This window comes from Phaenicophaeus curvirostris, chromosome Z (genome assembly GCF_032191515.1).
Source record: "Phaenicophaeus curvirostris isolate KB17595 chromosome Z, BPBGC_Pcur_1.0, whole genome shotgun sequence".
Lineage (NCBI taxonomy): Eukaryota > Metazoa > Chordata > Aves > Cuculiformes > Cuculidae > Phaenicophaeus > Phaenicophaeus curvirostris.
In genome coordinates, this window is record NC_091431.1 from 13,238,570 (window position 1) to 13,257,527 (window position 18,958).

The 18,958-nt window shown below is 37.1% G+C and overlaps 1 protein-coding gene across 4 annotated transcripts in view; it reads left to right on the top strand.

Moving 5' to 3' along the window:
• VCAN (versican) overlaps positions 1–18,958 on the top strand; it is a 112,867-nt gene that overhangs the window by 62,356 nt on the left and 31,553 nt on the right. For all 4 annotated transcript variants that reach the window (XM_069880331.1, XM_069880334.1, XM_069880332.1 and 1 more), the window contains one exon: positions 12,144–17,612. In XM_069880331.1, the coding sequence (XP_069736432.1) occupies positions 12,144–17,612 (5,469 nt within the window). The remainder of the gene's footprint in view (positions 1–12,143; positions 17,613–18,958) is intronic.

Here is an 18,958-nt window from a genome sequence, read left to right on the forward strand (position 1 = left end):
TGGGTGTTCTACCTCCCAGTGAAATATGGCAAGAGCAGCCCATTGCTGTTTTGGGTCTGGTGAGTTCATCTGTGGCCACGTGCTGATAGAGGGAGCAGAAGGAGGATTTCTTGTGTCTTTTTTCTCAGTCTCAAACTCTTGCTAAACTGGCACCAACTTTGCTGAAGTACTTTGAAGCCTTTGGGTGGAATGTGCTGCTGATATATGGAATGTGTTATGGATGTATGGAATGTGGAGGATATTCTTCATGATTGTGGTAGACACAAGCTACATTGGAAAGATGTTGATTATTGACTGTGTTATATTCAATTAAATATAGTCGCAAGGATCTTAGTCTATCTTAGACAAACTCTCCCTTCCTTAATATGAAATAGTATAATATGTAACTGAAAGTTGATATTAAATATCTTTTTTAAAACAAAATACTCTTAGTTTACTTTTAAAATGTGTGCTTGCAATCCATTAAAAATTCATAAATGAAGTTTCAGTTAGATGAAATAGTTTACCCGTGGAAACAGAAGTAATTTGGGGGCCTGGTGGAAGGTCAATTTCATTAGCTTAAACTCTTGAAAATGTGCTCTAGTCCTGATGAGAAAGAACATACAACTGAATTAATTAAGCTTAATTAAGTTGTATAAGAATACAGCAGTTTGAGAAAATGCATTGTACAAATGTTCCATATACTTCCATGTGAGCAAGTGTGAGGCAGGTGCACAAATTAATGAGGGGTATAAGGCAAGTTTTTTCTGACAGCCTATGGCACATGGGCAGATCTAGGGCAGGTGTTCCAATTAATGAGGAAAATATATTTGTGTGTGAGGAAACATCCCCTTTTTATGCTGCAAAAAGGACCATGCACGTGTTTTGTAATGGGAGGAGCTTGAGACTTCATTCATTTGAGTGGAGTATATTCCCTTGGGATGGTGACTGTGTTGTGAAAGTGAGAAAGCAAAATAGCCCTGCACTGTGATGCATTATCACATTAGCAGCTTTCCATTGCATCAGATAGGACAGAGGAGTTTGTCTTTCAGTACAAAGATGCAAACCTTGTCACCTCAGTGCCCTTTTGTGTTTTCATAGCTCCTATGTTTTGTAGTAGTGAGGGCTGATGCTGTTGCTGGAAGGTAATGAATTAGCAGCTGAAAAAACCCCAAAACTAAAGGAACGTTTCAGCTCATAAAGCTTTTATGAGCTGCAAATATGCTTGTGGGGGTGTTGTTTGACAGTAGTTGAGAGGATGCTGGAAACATAACTCCTCTCTGTATTAGGAGTAATTTGCACACCTGCATTTTTTGGAGGCATTTAAAAGTCTTTACTTAGTGAATATGTTTCAAAGTGCCTATTGGACCCTGGGACTCAACTCCAGCTCTGTCTGGTTTCTTGTCCCCTCCAGCTTTGAACAGAATGAGATTGCAGGAACTTGTGCTTTGTAGATGTGGGATTTTATGAAAAGATGTTACTAACCTTTATGTTTCAACATGTAATTCTCTGACATGCATATTTCTGTCTTAGCATTGTAAGAGGTCAAGTGAAATTTGAATAAAATGCAGTATGGTAATGAGTCATAGACATAAACCTTAACAGAGAAGGCAGAATAGAGTCTTTTCAGGTCCATCGTAGGCCTTGCCTTAAGAATCATTTAATCCTGTTGTCTTCAGAGCTCCTTCTGTAGGGCTGTCCTCATGGCTCCCTTTAAATCTATCTAGGCTGAATAGTTTCTTGCTCAGTTTATTCCCATGTTTATTCTTGCCAGCATTGTCTTTAACTTGAATAGGTCTTTTTTATTCCTGACAATTATCCCTTAGCACTTTTATTTCTCTGTTCAGTTATAGAGAATAACCACGTTCCCTTTCAGTCTTCATTTGGCTAAGGGGAATGTGTGCGTGGGAGAGTGGAAATGCACGGGGAGCATGCTGGGAGGAAAGACACTGACTCCGTTCCAGAGGCTGTGGATGGTGCTATTTGCTGATCAGATAATGGTGTAAAGGGACGAAGGCAGCACGCCTTGCAACACCATTTCCAGGCAGCACCTCATTTGCAACAGAACCAGCTTAAAAGCACGCAGGCTTGTATCTGCCTGCACCTGTGCCCACACTGTTCTCTTTTAAGTTATTTTTTTTATGCTTACTGGCAAATATCTATGTGGACACTGTTTTTAGTAGTATACACACATGGACTTCATGCAAGTTTCAGTGTACCTTTAAAAAATTACATGTATTAATTATTGTATTAGAAAGACTTCTACTGAAGGTGAGGAGAATTTTTCTTTTATATGCTGAAAAAAACATTTGTTTTTCCTCAAATGAAAAATATATGTTACTGAAACCTATTGTTTATTCATAGGACCTATTTCAAATCAAAGTTAATTGTAAAGGAAAGATGGTGTCTTGCCTTTACTATGTTTTGCTGCTTTATGCCGTGACTGATAACACACACAAGTGGACATGTAGAAAGAGTTCCAAATTTACCTAAACAGTGCAGTGAGCAAAGTACCATTTAAGCTGCAAATACAAATCTTCAATTTATTTAATGGAAGGCTGGTTTTTTTCTCCGTATTATACTGTAGTGTTCCAGCTGACATTAAGACTATGAGAGCTGTTGTTGCCCGTCAGCCCTGGAGAAGGACCACATTCCCTGCCGCCATGAGTGTGATGAAGTCAATGGACATGGTCTTATTTTGTGTTTGAATTAGGAATTCAGGCTTTATAGATAGGTTGGACACCATCACATGTAAATCATATTTAAAATGCAACAACAACAGTGTCCTGTATGAAAGCAAGCCCTGATAAACCAGCAATTGTAATGAATTCAAGCTTTTTTTTTTTTCACTGCTCCTTTTTTTCCAAAACAAAAGAAGAGAAAAAAATGTCCCCATATTCAGCAGAGGTGAAACTTGATACTTAGAAAGTTTCACAAGAAGTTAAGACTCTGAATTGGTAAATAGTTTTTAGGCCACTATTGCTGGCTCTTCCTGAAGTCTTATTATAGAACAATAATCTCTTTTTTTCAAATTCCTTTATAGACTTCCATAGATACAAGAAACAGTGCCCTCACATTAAATACTGTTCAGAGGATGCCTACACATTCTCTGCAGTTTTCACATTGTTTCCAAGGAAACGTCTCAGATCTAGACATAGGGATTACACATTTTCGCTTTCTTATAGCTCTTTGTTTATTCATGAGAGAAATGAAGGAATTTTATTCATAGGTTCAATGTAGTTTTTCATACTTCCGTTGTGAAGGAGAGGAATGCTTTTAGTTTTGCTTATGTGTCAAGAAAGTCTTAAGAAATCCTATTGCAGAAAAGATAAGCTGTCTTTTCAATGGAAACACAGTCTGAATTAATTTTTTTGAGGAAAGTGTTTTTAAAGTTTTCTGAATGTATCCAGATTGTGACAAATCTTAGTGCCTATGATATGCATATCATCTTTTTTTCCTCTTTCAGAAAATATAATCTATACTATTTTACTTTACATTAAATTATTTATTCAGTGAAAATCTGAATAAATACAGGGTATGACCCCAGAAGTGTAAATAAAGATTTAAGTGTCTCAAAAGCTAAAGATCTTAGTAGAAAGTCATTGCTTTAAGACAGATCACTGATGATTGGTCTGATAACACTTTAAAAATGTCTGTTGGCTATTATTTCAGGATATGTAGTTTTCAGTGGTCTTCTTTTTTGCAGTTGTTCTTTACATATATTAGATTTAATGATTGAATTAATCCCTTGGTAATGTGGAGCTGAAGTTAATCTATCTTTTTCTATGAAGGAATTCACAGTTTAAAACAAAACTGCTCATTGAATCGTATTAGACTTTTCTGATAGTCCCATATTACTATATTTCCCTAAATGAGTAAAACTCAGCATAAAATGGTATTGAAATTTCTCTTCATTAATTATTAGAACTGAAATCTCCAAGAAGGAGAAAGGCAGTTGGAATTTTCTCCTGATCAGGAGCAGTCCTATCTTCTAGGGGTCTGTGCTTGCTTTGGTATTACTTCTACTGCACATCAATATTTCTTTGTTAGCAATAACTTCAAGACTTCATAAGAAGCCTTAATTTCTAAATTTTTAAACCATACACTTGCATTTTTCGTGTAGTACCTCATCAAGTAAGGGTTCCATGGTTTCAGTGGAACGTTTTTGGCATTAGGAAAAGAATTTCCATGTATTTGAAGTATTTTATTTCTGCCAAAATAACAGCAAAGGATATGCCTCTATGTACATGGAGTAGCATTATGGTTTTTTGTAAGATTTTGTTGTGGGATTTTCTCTAAACTGGTTTTTCCTTTCTTGGAGGTAGTGAGTGAAATGGTTCTTGGATTACTCATGTACGTATTACTCAGGCTTGTAGTGAGCTTCTAGTAACATGTTTAGCTAAATATTAGTTACAACCAAAACTCTTGAGTCCTTTAAAAATGCTATGTATACTTGGTCCAATGGACAGGCAAGGATAAAGACCAAAGGATATATGCTCCGGTGAAACCAGATAGTGATAAAGGGATTATAATTCCTTCCTTCCTCCCTTCCTCCCTTCCTCCCTTCCTTCCAAAAGGAAGTGCAAATAATCTTTAGAATATTACATGACAAATACTCAGTCATTATCAAGGGAACTGTGTGTTGCTGGGGCTTAGACTTAACACTAAAAGGCTACTATTTTCCACCACCTGACATTTTAGTCAATCTGTTTTTCCTTAAGCAGTTTACTACTGCATTGCAGGGGAAGACAGGAAGCAATGACACTGAAGGAAATGCCAGCAATTGCCAGTAGAATGCATGATATGCTTTTATAATACAATGATTCATTTATTTCTGACATGGTTTTTACATCATCATGTCCATTACCTTAAAATTTGCCATGCAAGCCAGAGCCCTTTGCAAAACGGCTGTCTACATAAATAACATCCACTTCCCATAAGTGTTTCTGGTCAGAGTTAACAACTCTGTTGAGGTGAAGCCTGAGCAATGGTATAAGTGTAAAAATGCTGCAGTCTAGGAATATACCAGCAATCGATGCTCAGGTTTTCAACAGGGCTGTACCTTGCATGGAAACAGAGACACTGAAATATGGTAAACCAGACTGGAAAAGTGAATTTGAGTGACCACCCAGTATGAATTACTTTCGACTCCTAACAAATAGCTGTGCAATAAATACTATTTTCAAACATTTTCTTCCAGAAATTTACTTGAGAAGTTCAGTTCTTTATGCAAAGTCAATTTATATATAAGTTTTCTTTGGGTTTTTTTTGGAAGCTGATGAGATTTAAAGAATGCAAACTTCTACTTTGACTGTCAGAGGGAGAACAAACCATAAATTTTGATAAAATTTGGAAGGTAAACACAATTAAACTTATCGAAAAGTTCCCTACATCCTTAAACATTTCTAAAAGGAGCCAAAGTTACAAAACTTTCAGAAGCATATTTGCAGCTGGGGAAGAGTTTCAAATGAACTAAATAAAACCCTTTGTTTATTTAGACTGAACAGTAATCAAAAACTGGATTTTACTAGACCTCATCATACATACTAGTCATGTTAATGTGAGGTAGAAGGATTAAAATGATCAAAAATTTAATTATTTCTGGGCCTTTCTTTGTTGTCTTTTACTTAGGTGTATATAATAGCAGCAGTGTTTCTTTAATACCTTAGACCAGCTCCTTGGCCATATTCCCACGTTTTCCTGATGGATGAGATGGGTTATGCCTAAAGCACAGTTGCACTTTAACCATGCTTAGGTAGGTTAATGATGTTACAAGATAGCACAAGTTAGAGGAATTGCATGTATTAAAGGCTGACACTTGGGTTTCTCCTTAAGTAGGAAATGTCTTTATTTCAAGATCTTGCTTCTTTGAAATGAGATGAAAAGAGCAATTAAAAAAAATTCCTTTTCTATGAAACGTAAAGCCCCAAAGATGTTATCAGGATATTTTATTTCTGTAAAACTGAAGCTTTTTTTCCAATTTTAATGTTATTTTTTAAGAGCCCCTCCCCCTCCCAAAGACAAAGGTTTTGGAAAAAAAAAAGAATAAATAGCTTGGGGTTTTTGGTATGTAGGCCATCTTTTCAGAATGCTTCTTTACTTCTTCAGTATGCAATGAGACTGAAACATTCCTGTGGAGTTGGTTGAGGGATTTTTTTTTTGGAAGAGTTTCAGTAAGGTGTAGTCATAAAACTGCTTGAATCCACCCAGACTGCAAATTAGGCCCTTGGCAGAGCTGAGGTTCAGGGGAGTCAATATTGGACTCTTTAAGTCTTCCCCCATGCTGGTTCCTCACCCAAGGCTTCACTGGGCTTTCATGTGTTTAAATAAGACATTTTGAACCTCTTCTACTTTGAGAAATCTGAATATTTTCCATATGAAGTGGAGACACCTGTTGGCTGAATTAATGTCTGCTGACTGTAGGTCACCTTTGCCTTCCTGTCAGGAATGACCCACAAATGTGCAGGGATTTTGAGGTAACACATTAAAGACATTTATTTAGGTCTTAACACAGTGTGCATGTTTACTGAACTGTTCTGTGGATTGGCTGTTTGGATCCACTTTTCAGTGGTTTCACTCTGCAGCAAATACTATGTATGTAGAAAAATGAGGAATATAATGATTTGCGTGTCTGCCTTCAGTCCTCATTGCTGTCAGTGTGCTATTCAAAGCATATTTTTACAATTTGTTCCTACAATGACTATACAGAATAATGTTTTTTGAATGAATAAGAGTCTGATCAATATCTATTGTGAAGCTTGAGACATCTGACTTGAGTTGTAGTTTAGCAGCCTGCTTAAGCTGATGGTGTGTTCTTCCATGATGAGCTAAATCATTGTTCTAACTGCTAGATTTTTCTCACCCCCTGGCCCTAGTCACAGCACCTCTGACCTTGATTGCAGAGCATCTGATCAGCTGGAGGTAATGCTTAAGGCATTGCCAGGGAGCAGAAGTTTATCGTCATGTGTGCGATGGCAGATTTCTGCAGGAGGTGATGACTGTGGTACTGTGCAGACCAACTGTGAAGAATAGAAGGCATATAAAAATAAATGTCAAGTACATATCTGTGGGGAAGTAATAATATGACTTAACATTGAAAACAGAGTAGTTAGACATATGCGCAGGAGTCTGTGATAGTGTCACATTATGCAATGAAATGCATGCTTTTGAAATGAACAGTCTGAAATTCTTTTGGTCTTCTTTTGAAATTATTTTTTAATTATTATTTTTCACTGTATGCTAATCATAATATAGGGCCTGATTCAAAATCCGCAGAACATTTTATAAATCTTCCTCTGAATTCTATGGGTTTATCAGACCTCTTGTGCTTCTACAAAAGACTGAATTCTATTACTTCACGGAAACAACTCTGTTGTTGCTTCAGAGCAACATACAGGAACCTATAAGTGGCATTCTGTTATCCACAGGATGCCAGAATAGATGTTAATAGTCCAATTTTGAATGAGACTTGAGAAAACTGCTAAATTTGTAAGTCTTCTGAATGATTTTTTTTGGGTTTTGAAAGTCTGGAAAACAGCAGAATCCACTTTTAATTTACTTATCTGTTAATTATTCTTCAGCTGCTTTTCTGAAGGTTTTTGAGAGATAAATTGCTTTTTACTGCTTGCCCCCTAAAAAATGATTTTTGAAAAGTGCCTCAGGGTTCTTGGCAGTTTATTAAATGTATTCTCAAGAAAAAATGTTACTACATGTTACACATTTTTTAGATATGCAGAAGTTACCTTGTCCATCAGTAACATAGAGGCAAACTTTTGTATTTGATCTAGTGAGAAACTAATGTGGGTCTAGAACCAGTTGTCATTAGAAGGATTATAATGGAAATTAATGCGGCCTCAGTGAGTTGCTCTGTGGTTATGTGCAGCAGCACTCAAGTCCTGTTGCAGCTAAAAATCACCCTGTAACCAGAGAGTTTTCCATTCCTTACACATAGGTAACTGTTACTGAGATAGCTGATTATTCCATACAGGTAATTTAAAACATCTATACATGTTAAATGGATTTAGGAACACTCTAGTCTGCATATACACCTATCTATTCCATCTCCATTTCAGTGTGTACCTCATCACTTTCCTCAATAAGAGTCTTTACTGATAAATCTCCTTTAGGACTTGTTTGGATTGGCAGTCTGAACTGAAGCCCTCGTTTTTACTAATTTTATCTACTTGGTTTTAGTTTCTTTTCCTTGGAGTTAGTAACAAAGCATCTCATTGAACAAATGCTCCTTTTGGCTTGTTTATGATGACAGTGTGTGAAGCATTTTTCACGGAAAGGGTCATTGGGCACTGGAACAGGCTGCCCAGGGGGTGGTTGAGTCACCTTCCTTGGAGGTGTTTAAGGCACGGGTGGACGAAGCACTGAGGGACATGGTTTAGTATTTGATAGGAATGGTTGGACTCGATGATCCAGTGGGTCTCTTCCAACCTGGTGATTCTGTGATTCTATGATTGATAAACGTATGATCTCTTATTAATTGTTTCAGATCTGTATGTCTTTGCATGCAGCTGGAATGGTCATAAACATAAAAAGTGAAAAATATGTCAGCTTTATCTAGCCTGTTTAAAACTATGGCAAGTGTTGTGTGTCTGCCTTAAAGGTTTAACAAACCAGTTCATCAAATAAGACTTTTCCCTTCTGTATTCATATTTTATGGTGGCACTTAAGTTTTCCTCCTAGTCTCTTGCTTATTCTTAGAGGACAAGGTTATATGTTATATATGCTATATTGTTACATATATTGTTGACTGCCTCTTTTAAGAGAATTTTCCATAGCTGTTAGCACTGAGCACTGGAAACTTGATTGCTAACACTGAATAATCAGATATCTAGAAAAGAGAAGAAATTCTAATTAATTAGAAAGGCATTGATTCTAATTAATTCAAGGCCAGGTTTGATGGGGCCTTGGACAGCCTGATCTAGTGGGGTGTCCCTGCCCATGGCAGGGGTTTTGGAACTGGATGATCTTTGAGATCCATTCCAACGCTGACTGTTCTATAATTCTATGAAATTCTAATTAAAAAAATAATTAATTTGTGTTCTTTGCTGTTTTCTTAAAAGCTGGTTATTCTTTCAATGGAGAAAAAACCCAAAAAAACAAACAAAAAATGCTTAGTATTTGATGTAAGAGCCTCCTGAAAGTTTATTATTGGAAGAGCATACCTTTAGATAATTTTCTTTTATGTGGATCTTTGTGGCATGTGAGATCTTGAAGAAGCTAACAAAGTAAAAGTAAGGTCTGATAGAGATCTTTGCATATGTAAGAATTTGTGTATGTCTTCTAGGTGAATTTGGAACAGATGTTGTTCATTAAATTTATTAACTACCATAAATGTTTTAGTATGAGCTAGTAATTTGAGGGTCTTCCAGGTGTGCACTGCTACAAAGGTAGTGCACTGGTCAGAACTTGTTAGCCATTATACCCTTCTAGAAATTACAGTCTATCCAGTCCCAACCAGGTTTTATATTTTTTTAATGTATAGCTCTGTGCAGAAGCTTCATGCTTTGTGCATGCAATCCTACCAGCTGTGTACAAAATCATAATTGATCTTTATGTATCATTAACTGATGTAACGGGTTATTTACACATATCACTTCTTAAATTGTGCGTACAGTACAAACCATATTTCTTGCCTGTGTTCATTTCTATATATAGTTCTCTGGTTTTCTGTGTTGGTGCCATTATTTTATATTTAATTTATTCAGAAGCTGAAGCTCTCAAAGCTCCCTGGCAGCTTTGATTTGCCATTCTTCTTTCAGTTATTGAATTCCCATGGATTTTTGCATTCACAGTTTTGAAAAGAAGGTGTACAAGTCTGTGTTAATTAAAGCTTCTACTTTTATGAAAATATGATTCCTCAGCGTGACTAACATTGCTGTTTGCTAAAATTTGTGGATTCCAAAAGTGAATTATTAGACATGCTTCTCCACATCATATCACAAATCTTGACAGCTGAATTCTTGCTTTTCTAGTCACACATATTTCAGAAGGAGATAAAATAAATCATTGCAGAAGCTATGTTTTCCTATGGCACTGGACAGCCTCTGTAAATATTTCTAACCTACTGAAAGAAGGAACAGGAAGAAATTCTCCCTTTACAAGTGTCGTGTAAAACATCTCCCTACAAGCACATGTGTAGGACAGAGGAGTTTCAATTACATATAACAGAGCTGTCATTGCACAAAGTAAACACCAGCCTTCACTGGAGCAATATAGAGTAGCCAGCCAGAAATGAGGTTAAAACCAATCTTTTTTTTGTTGCACTTGGAATGCTGAGGTTAATGCTGTACAAACTGAATATTTTAGTGGAAATACACAATGCTGAATGTGATTTTTGCTCTGTAAGGCTGGCATGGATTTTAATTTTTTCCAAGGTGTTTAATAGTTTAGATCAAAGCCTCAGATTCAGGGCGTCTTATTATGTGTCCTTTGTAAAAGAGATCTGAATTTATACTTCAGCTGGAGGATTTTGCAAAATGAAGATTCAGTAATAGTTTATGAGTTTACATGTATACACAGAGTGAGATATTAGAAAATTAATTCTCAATAGAGCTGTAGTGATTCAAGAATAGAGCAATGTGATTCAAGAATCACATTGCAGTCAAACATGATCTTGCAGTCAAACATTTTGCAATTTTGCATTGCATAACACCTCAAGCCAAAGAATCACAAGTCTTTCATGGTGCCTTGCACCACTTTAATGTGATTTAATGCATTCTTTTCCAGAATGATAACCTGGTACTCTGTCTCTGAGGGCTCAGTAGTTAAGTGATGTTTATATGTAGTCGAGTTACTTCAAATTAAAGGAATACCTTTCCTACTAATTTTCTCACAGCTTGTAAATAGTTTTAATGAGGAAGATTTACTTAAAAACTGTGCTTTGTCATATGCTGGGTATGCCAGAACACCTGCAAATATTCTTTAGGGAGCAATAATTGCTGACAGCATGGCAAGACCAAAGTCCTTTATGTTGGTTCAGATCCTCTGCTGGCAGAGGTAGGTAAAGCTCCATTGGCTACACCATTTTATACTAGCCAACAGTAATTTTGCTTTGGACAGAACACTTATAAACATAAGCTTAGAAGAAGTCTAATGTATTCCATACATTCATGGAATAAGATTTCAGCACAAAATTTCCAGCTTTAAGTCAGTCAGCTAAGCCTGAAAGTTGGCTTTTTCTGAGTCTGTGTATACTTTTTTTTTTTTTTAATAAATGCAGCATCTATTGACTGGGAAAGAAGTTTTGAAGTAATGTTTATGTTGAGAGCACTTTGAAAAACTGTCTGTGGAATTTGGAATGAAAAAAACTTAGGGGAACTCATGAGGGCTTCTACAGCTGAAATGGTGTCTACTTGAAACTTACTTCCTTCTCTTAATCTGCTTGGCCACCTAGAAAAAAAGAATGGGTTTCAGACTTTTGGGAATGTGTGAGTAATTCAAAGTGACTGGTAAGCAGAAAAGAATACCTGGACTTTTACTTATGTTGCCATCTAAATGTTGACTGATTTTTGAGTCTGGGATATTTTTTCTTATTTGCTTCATAATGATTTATAATACTAAATAATTTTATAAAGTGAGACTTCATTTACTGTCCTAGAGTCCAAGTGTACAGAATAGAGCAATTGATGTAATTTTTATGGTGTTCCTAGTAATCTGAATTACTTTATACTGAGAATAAATGGAGTTGCAGAGGCATATTCTTTATGTTCTGATTTATTTTAGACTTTGCCTTGCTTAGCTAACTTGAATCTAAGTTCAGTTTTTGCTGAAGGTTAGCTAGTCTTTCAAATCCATGGAAGCAGTTGCTGCAGGTTGCGACCAGAGTCTTTTGATCTAAAGATTATTTTGATATTGTCCACTTCTTATCTCTGCTGAACAGTGTAGAAATTAGCTCGTAAGTGGGTTTGGGACTAAACACACGAGGAAATCAGCAGTACTATATATACACAAAAGCTTTAACTAGAAATTCACTGTATCATCACTTAACTTTGTATCATCAGAAGAATATACTGAATTTACTATGTTTCATTGTGATTTTTTTTTGTTGTTGTTCTTTTTCTCCAATGGATTGCTTGTACTTCACATATCTACTATAATGCGCAACTGTTGCTGTCACTTAGGGATTATGAAAAGCTCTCTTTTTTTTGCAGATCATCCGGTGAATGAATTTTTGGATCTGTTCAGTCGCCACATGCTTCCTCATGCAATAGACGAACCCCACATTGATGCAGAATCAGCTCAGACTGAACCCTGTACTTCAGACTCTGTGCAGGATTCATCTGAGTATATAATATTGGATCCTTTCTTTCCAAACTTTATAGAGTATGAAGAAGAGGAAGACTGTGAAAATACTACTGATGTTACAACTCCTCCAGCTTTGCAGTTCATCAATGGAAAGCAACAAGTTACTAGTGCACCTAAAAGCACAAAAGCTGAGGAAGCAAGAAGTGACCAAATTGAAAGTGTTGCACATTCCAAAAATTTAACTTTTTCTCAAATAAATGAAACAAATACATTTATAATATCTGATACTGAGGCTTCTGGTACTATGCAACCAAGCAAAGCTGGAGAAGTAATAGGGGCATTTGAAGTTACAAAACCAACAGCAGATGTTGCAATGTTAGAACCTGTTTATAGTGGTGAGTCAGAAGTTGTAGCAACAGATAAATCAATAACCATTACTTCTTCATATGAGTCTCTGAGAAAACATAAAGAGACTGTAACACAGCACAGAAGTGAGGAGAACTCTACTAAAGGTACAAAAACCTGGTTTTTGTTTACTAGTGAATCTTCTGGAGATGGTTCTACTGAGTCTGATTTATCCAGTTCTGCCTTCTCAGAAGTTTTGACAATGCCAACAAAGGAAGATGATGAAAACAATTCTGATATAACTTTGGCTCCTGATACATTTACTACAGAAAGTTCTGCTGTAACCGCTTCTCTAGATGCAGTTTTCAATACTGCTATGGTTGACACAAGTGTGAAAGAGCTTATTCCAGAAGTGGCAACTCCTGCTGCCGGAGATCAATATAAATCAACTATTAAATTTCATGCAGATTCCTCTGTCGAAAATCTTCTGGAAACCAGTAGTAACACAGCAAAGCATGAGATGAGTGGTGCTTCTTTTGTACTTCTAGAAGGGTCTGGAGATGTAGAAGAGGGCATTGCTGTAACTTCAGCCATGACAACGGAAACAGTAGTAACAGAAACACTTTTGGTGCAAGATATTTCTTTGGGCTCTGGCACAGTAGCACCAACAGAAATTTCTGTAACTGTTTCAGGGATCACCTCTGCTGTGCCAAGAGGAATAAGCACTCTTTATTCTGCTTTTGATCAAAGCTCTGAAGCGATGGTTGCCACCAATTCTATGTCTGAGTTTATCAAGGAAAAAATAGTTTCCAGCTCTCTTGTAACTGAAAAGAATATTAGAGATGAAAAAGAAATAGAGGTGACTGCTTATTCGAGTCAGGAAAATTCAGTTACTACTACAAAGGGAAATTCAGAGTTGAATGAACTTGGGAGCACTACTAGTGAAGTCAGAACTACAAGTAAGGAGCCCACCCTGCTCAGAAGAATAGTACCAGTAACGGGTACTGTGAGTTCTGAAATCAGAAAGGATATCACCATTCCTTTCTTGAGAGAGAAGAACCTTTTTATAAATGAAGGATCAGCAGAAGAACCAGCAGACATATTTTCATGGGGTCCCACAAGAAAAGTGGTAAGTACTGACTCACCGTTTATTGATCGAGGTTCTGGAGACATAGATGTTATTGTTGAGGCTGCTACTTTGACTTCAGTTCCGCTACAGCCCATCACTGAAACACAAACAGAAAAGCATGAAGGCAAATTTAACCGCACAGATGATGCTTCATTGAAGAATACAGCAGCAGAATATGAAGAATATGCAAGAACAGATGAATCGGCAATATTAGTTTCAAGTACTGGGTCAGATGGCTTGTCAAAGGAGTCTGGATTAGCAAGTCAGATGTCCCAGGATGTGTTTAGTGCAGGACACCTGGGAGAACAAAATCAAGACACAGAACCCACTTATGTAACTCCTTCTGAAGTAAGTCCTGGTTCTAGAAAAGACATAATGTCTCATGTTGCACTAGGAGTTACAACTGAAGATTTAGAAACAGGCCAGGTCGCATCATCTACAGAATCACTGGTTAATAACAGTCCTCATGACATCATGGTGACAAACAGTACTGAGAGTATAAAAGTAGCAGGTGAATCTACAGAAAGCAAAAATGCAAAAGTTAGTTCTTCAACAGTCTCATTAGGCAAGATTCTTCTGATTGAGCATGGCTCTGGAGAAGAATTCAAAGATGATGGCAGCACCACAAAACTAATGTCTAATGGACCCACTGAAGAAATACATGGAAGTAGTTTCTTACTCATTGATCAGGGATCTGGAGAAGAAGACACATTAATTGAATCGCTTCCAAAAACAGCAGTTTCACCCACTGGGAGATCAGAAACACAAGAAAAGTATGACAGAGAAGTTGTCAGCGCACCACCTATGGATCATGCCTTTACTACTGAACCTGGTGAGTTACTTACAAGTACTGAACATGAAGTAACTACAATGGGAACTATAACTGAAATAAGAATGGAAGACAAAACATTTGATGAACTGACAATGGGAGCTTTTACTACAAAGATTCCTTCAGTGGAATATATACATTCTGAGGAAGACAGGCCAAGAAAAAAATTACCAAAAGCTATAGAATCTTCTGAAGAAACAACAACAGACTCATTCTTCAAAAGTATACAGGCTAAGTATGTTCCAACTGTCAGTCCATATTCAGAAGAAAAAGAATTTGAAACTGATTCTGTTAAAAACATACTTCAGCCATTTAGTGATGACAGAGTAACTGAGCCTGTAAAGACTGAAAGGAAATATATGAGCTCTCCAGTTTTAGAGCAAGACGAGGAAGTGGTACAAAATATTTTCCCTACGAAAGATATTCCTAGGTCACTCCTGACACCTAAAGAAGAAAAGCTAACAAATAATAAGATCATTGGTGATCCATTATTTTCAGGACAGGGATCAGGAGACGACTTTGCTGTTATTCCTTCTATTATGTCATTGACTTCCAAAGAAATCATGAGTAGTGCAAGTCCTCCAACTTCTCATCCTGCAAATATGGGACCCAAACTTTCAACTGACAAGACGCAAGTCTTTGAAAGAGGAAGCACTGAATCAAATGCTGAAGTTAATGAACAAGTTACAAGGGCTGTAACTGAACTGCTGTCAGAAACAGAAGACCGGTTCCCCAGCTCAGTGATCACCAGCTCTCCAGTTTTAGCAGAAGAGAGTTCCAAGAACTTCAGCTTTAAAGAGACTGAAGAGGTGACACATTATGTTGTTGTGATTGAAGAGCCTAAGGAATCTAACTACAGGAGAGGAGAAAATGAATTGGATAGGACAACACTTACTTCTAAAGATGTTTCTCAAGAGGAATCTTCACATTTTCTGAACAAAGACAGTGTAACTCCTGTTTCTGTAATTCTGAGTGGAACTCCTAGTCTTGAAACAGAAGAATTGCTTGTAACATCAACAACAAAAATGCCAGGTGGGGTATTACCTGAAAGCTCTGGTGAAGGATCTGGATGGGCTGGTGTTTTGGATTCATCTTCTCCTGATATGTTTACTCATTTGTCAATACCCTCTGTGTCAAAAGTGGAGCTAAACGCTTCATCCAGTGCCCATGTGGAAGTGTATTCTGAAGCTATGACAACTGAGGCACCAATAGACAGATTACAGACTGTGATCACAGGAGTAGCATCCCTTTTTACAGACAAAAAAGAGCTTGTGGCAAATACACCTACTGTTCAACCAAAGACAGCTACATCAGAAGAACTAATAAGTGATACTGGGTTATACGAGAAGATCATTCCCATGATTGATGATAAAAGAAGTGTTATATTGAATGTTTCTGTTTATGGTGATATTACATTAATTGAGGAACGACTTCAAATCCCATCAGAAGAAACAAATATTATAGATGTAGATCACTCAAAATCAATGGCTGAAGACATAATAACTGTGCAGTCAATGCCAAATCCTGTCATACAATCAACATATGACAGTGATGATAGCATGGCAGCTGAAGGGGAGAAATACACTTCAACATCTAAATCTTCCATAACCAAAGAGAAGACACTTGGATCTGGTGATAGTCTGTCTTTGACTACTTCCAGTCAGCCAAATAGTGAATCAGTAACAGCAAGGCACAGAACAAAATCAGATGACAAGGATTTCGGTTCAGGGAAAGCCATGAAGTTTGCAACAGAAAGTCTTGTCACTACAGAACTCTCCGAACTGGGCATTTTCCTTCCTACAGTACCATCACTGGTAAGCCCTCATGTGCCTCATGAGCCTAAACACATTGTAACAAGCACAACAGAAGAGACCTATGAGCTGAATACATCAGCAAACAACCGAGTAATAGCGGATCAAAGCGAAACAATCTCGGTCTCTGGCTTTTCTGGAATGGGCCAAGAAGAACTGGATGATAAGCAGCCTGTGGTTCCTTCTTTTACACCAGTTCTAGCTACTGAGAGAGAAAAAGCTTTGACAACTGATATGCTTGATGTAAGTATTGTCACCACACAGCACACATCTGAACTGACAACTGTGTCATCCAGCAAGAGTGAAGAAAAACATCCTACAGTATACATGAACACAAAATCAGCTTCAGCAGGGTATGAAGAAACAGATTCAGTGACCCTTTACTCCATACCTCAAACTCCTAAATCCTCAGTAACTGTTCATTTAGTTAATGGAGCATCTGAGTATCCTGAAGTAAACATTCCAAGTACATCATCGTCAAAGGATTTGGATCAGCCTGATCATTCATCAGAAGGAAACTTCAAAGAGGTTAGTTCTGATATTGCAGCAACATATAAACCACCCACTACAGACCTTCTTGACAGAACAGAAGTGCTGGAGTTTTCTACCAAGCCTGTTTCAGAAAACACAGCTACTGAGAGTACTCCTCAATTTAACAGACTTGTAACAGTCAGGACAAAGGAGACAGAAGTCTCTGTAAATTATTTGGCTGTTGAGGAAGAAGCTACTGTTTCTGGAGATTCTCCATCGATACATGTCTTGCCTACTGCTTTTCTGAATTTCGGAAAAAGAGGGAGCACAGATGTTCCAAAAGTTAACACAATGAATGTTGAAGCTTCCTCAGGGAGAGTGAACAATCCCCATGAGGACAATGACAGGAGTACTGAGAGAGAAACATCATGGCATTTTTCAACACCTGTTTCAAATTCACACAATATTATTGGAAGTGAAGTATTTAAACCTGAACAGGGAGCAGTTACAGTTCTAGGTTCTTCAGAACCTGTGGAGAGAAGCACAGAAACACAATCAACTTTGTTTGATATAGAGGAAAGTACAACAATTTCTTCTAACATTGCAACAAACAGCACTGCCCCTGGAAACAGCCTATATCAAAATAAGCAGTCAACAATAAGCTCTGAAGAACCAAATACAATTGAACTTGTAACTTCATCATTTTCCCTTCCGGAAGTCACTAATGGATCACATTTCCTGATTGGCTCCAGTGTGGGTTCAGTTGAAGGCACAGCAGTGCAAATTCCAGGTAATTTCCAAATACGATCATTGTCATATATGTTTGTTGTGATACTTGTAAATATGTGTTTTAACTCTGAAAAGAGGTATGACATTTAGAGTACCATGTGAAATAACAACAGAACTTGTGAGCATGAAGCTTTGAAATCAGCATGATTGTAAACCCTACAAAGAGAAGGAAAATGAGGGTACAGAACTGAAGCTCAGTGCTTTTTCCTGAATTTTGCATCGTGGAGCTCTGGATCAGACTTGAGGTGACCAGCCAGTTCTAAAAGACAGGAAGGTAACATTGATTGTGGTAGAGAATTCAGCTGTAATTATATAATTTTCCAATTCTGGACAAATAATTCTGTCTGACAACTTTGTTTTGTTGGCATGATTATAGTACCTGCACAGTTGTTTATAAATATGGTTGTTTTGCAACACTTTGCAGTTGACTTTACAGATCTAGTATGCATGTTATAAACAGAATTTTCTATAAAAATAAACTTCTCTTTACCTGTAAGACAACTTCCAGAAAAGAGAAGACCGAGACTACATTTTCAGCCTGCCTGTATCTTTCGCTAGTTGATACAGTTTCTATCTCTTATAAATTACAGAGGTTTTTGCTAGATGTCATTTGCTACAGTGCTTTGTTTTATGTAATGATTATTCAGCACCATTTTGCCAAATATATCGAAGATGCAGGTATGATCAGTATGAGTAATGCCACGTGAATTCATATTTTATCTAGATATAGCTGAGGAAAGACCTGAACTGATCTAATTTTATAAGGTTTTCTATTATTTTTCCTCAAATAATCTAGGTAGCTGTCAGTTTGAAAATGTTTTTTGGGAAGGTATCCAGCCTGTAGGAGGTGTAGGAAGACAAACTGGCAATAAACGCACAATAAACTTACTTAGCTGGTAACATAGCTCTACATTTTCGAATTTAGGTGAAGCAGTCCTAAAATAAGCACCTTGATTTATGGAGATGATCACATTCCTTTCAAAACCTCCAAAGTAATATTCTGACCACTTAATTACAATACCAATCTTATATTGACAGCATTTTCTTCCAGACACTTTCAACAGAAGCTTCTGCTCTTTAGTGGCTAAATAGGGAACTTGGTTCTTTAAGACTGCTTCTTTCAATGTCTGACTTGCAAGGGTAAAACAGATATTACTTAACTTTTTTTCTTCATAAGCCATAGCCAGGTTTTATTGGGAAAACATAAACAAAACTGTAAACTTTTCTCATGTCTGTGAAATAGCTTAGATTACTTGGGACCTTTTTTACCCTTTCTGTAAGTTTTCAAAGCCAGGGCTTTCTTCTTGTATCCCAGAAGGATTGTCTTCATGGTTTTCCTCTAATTCT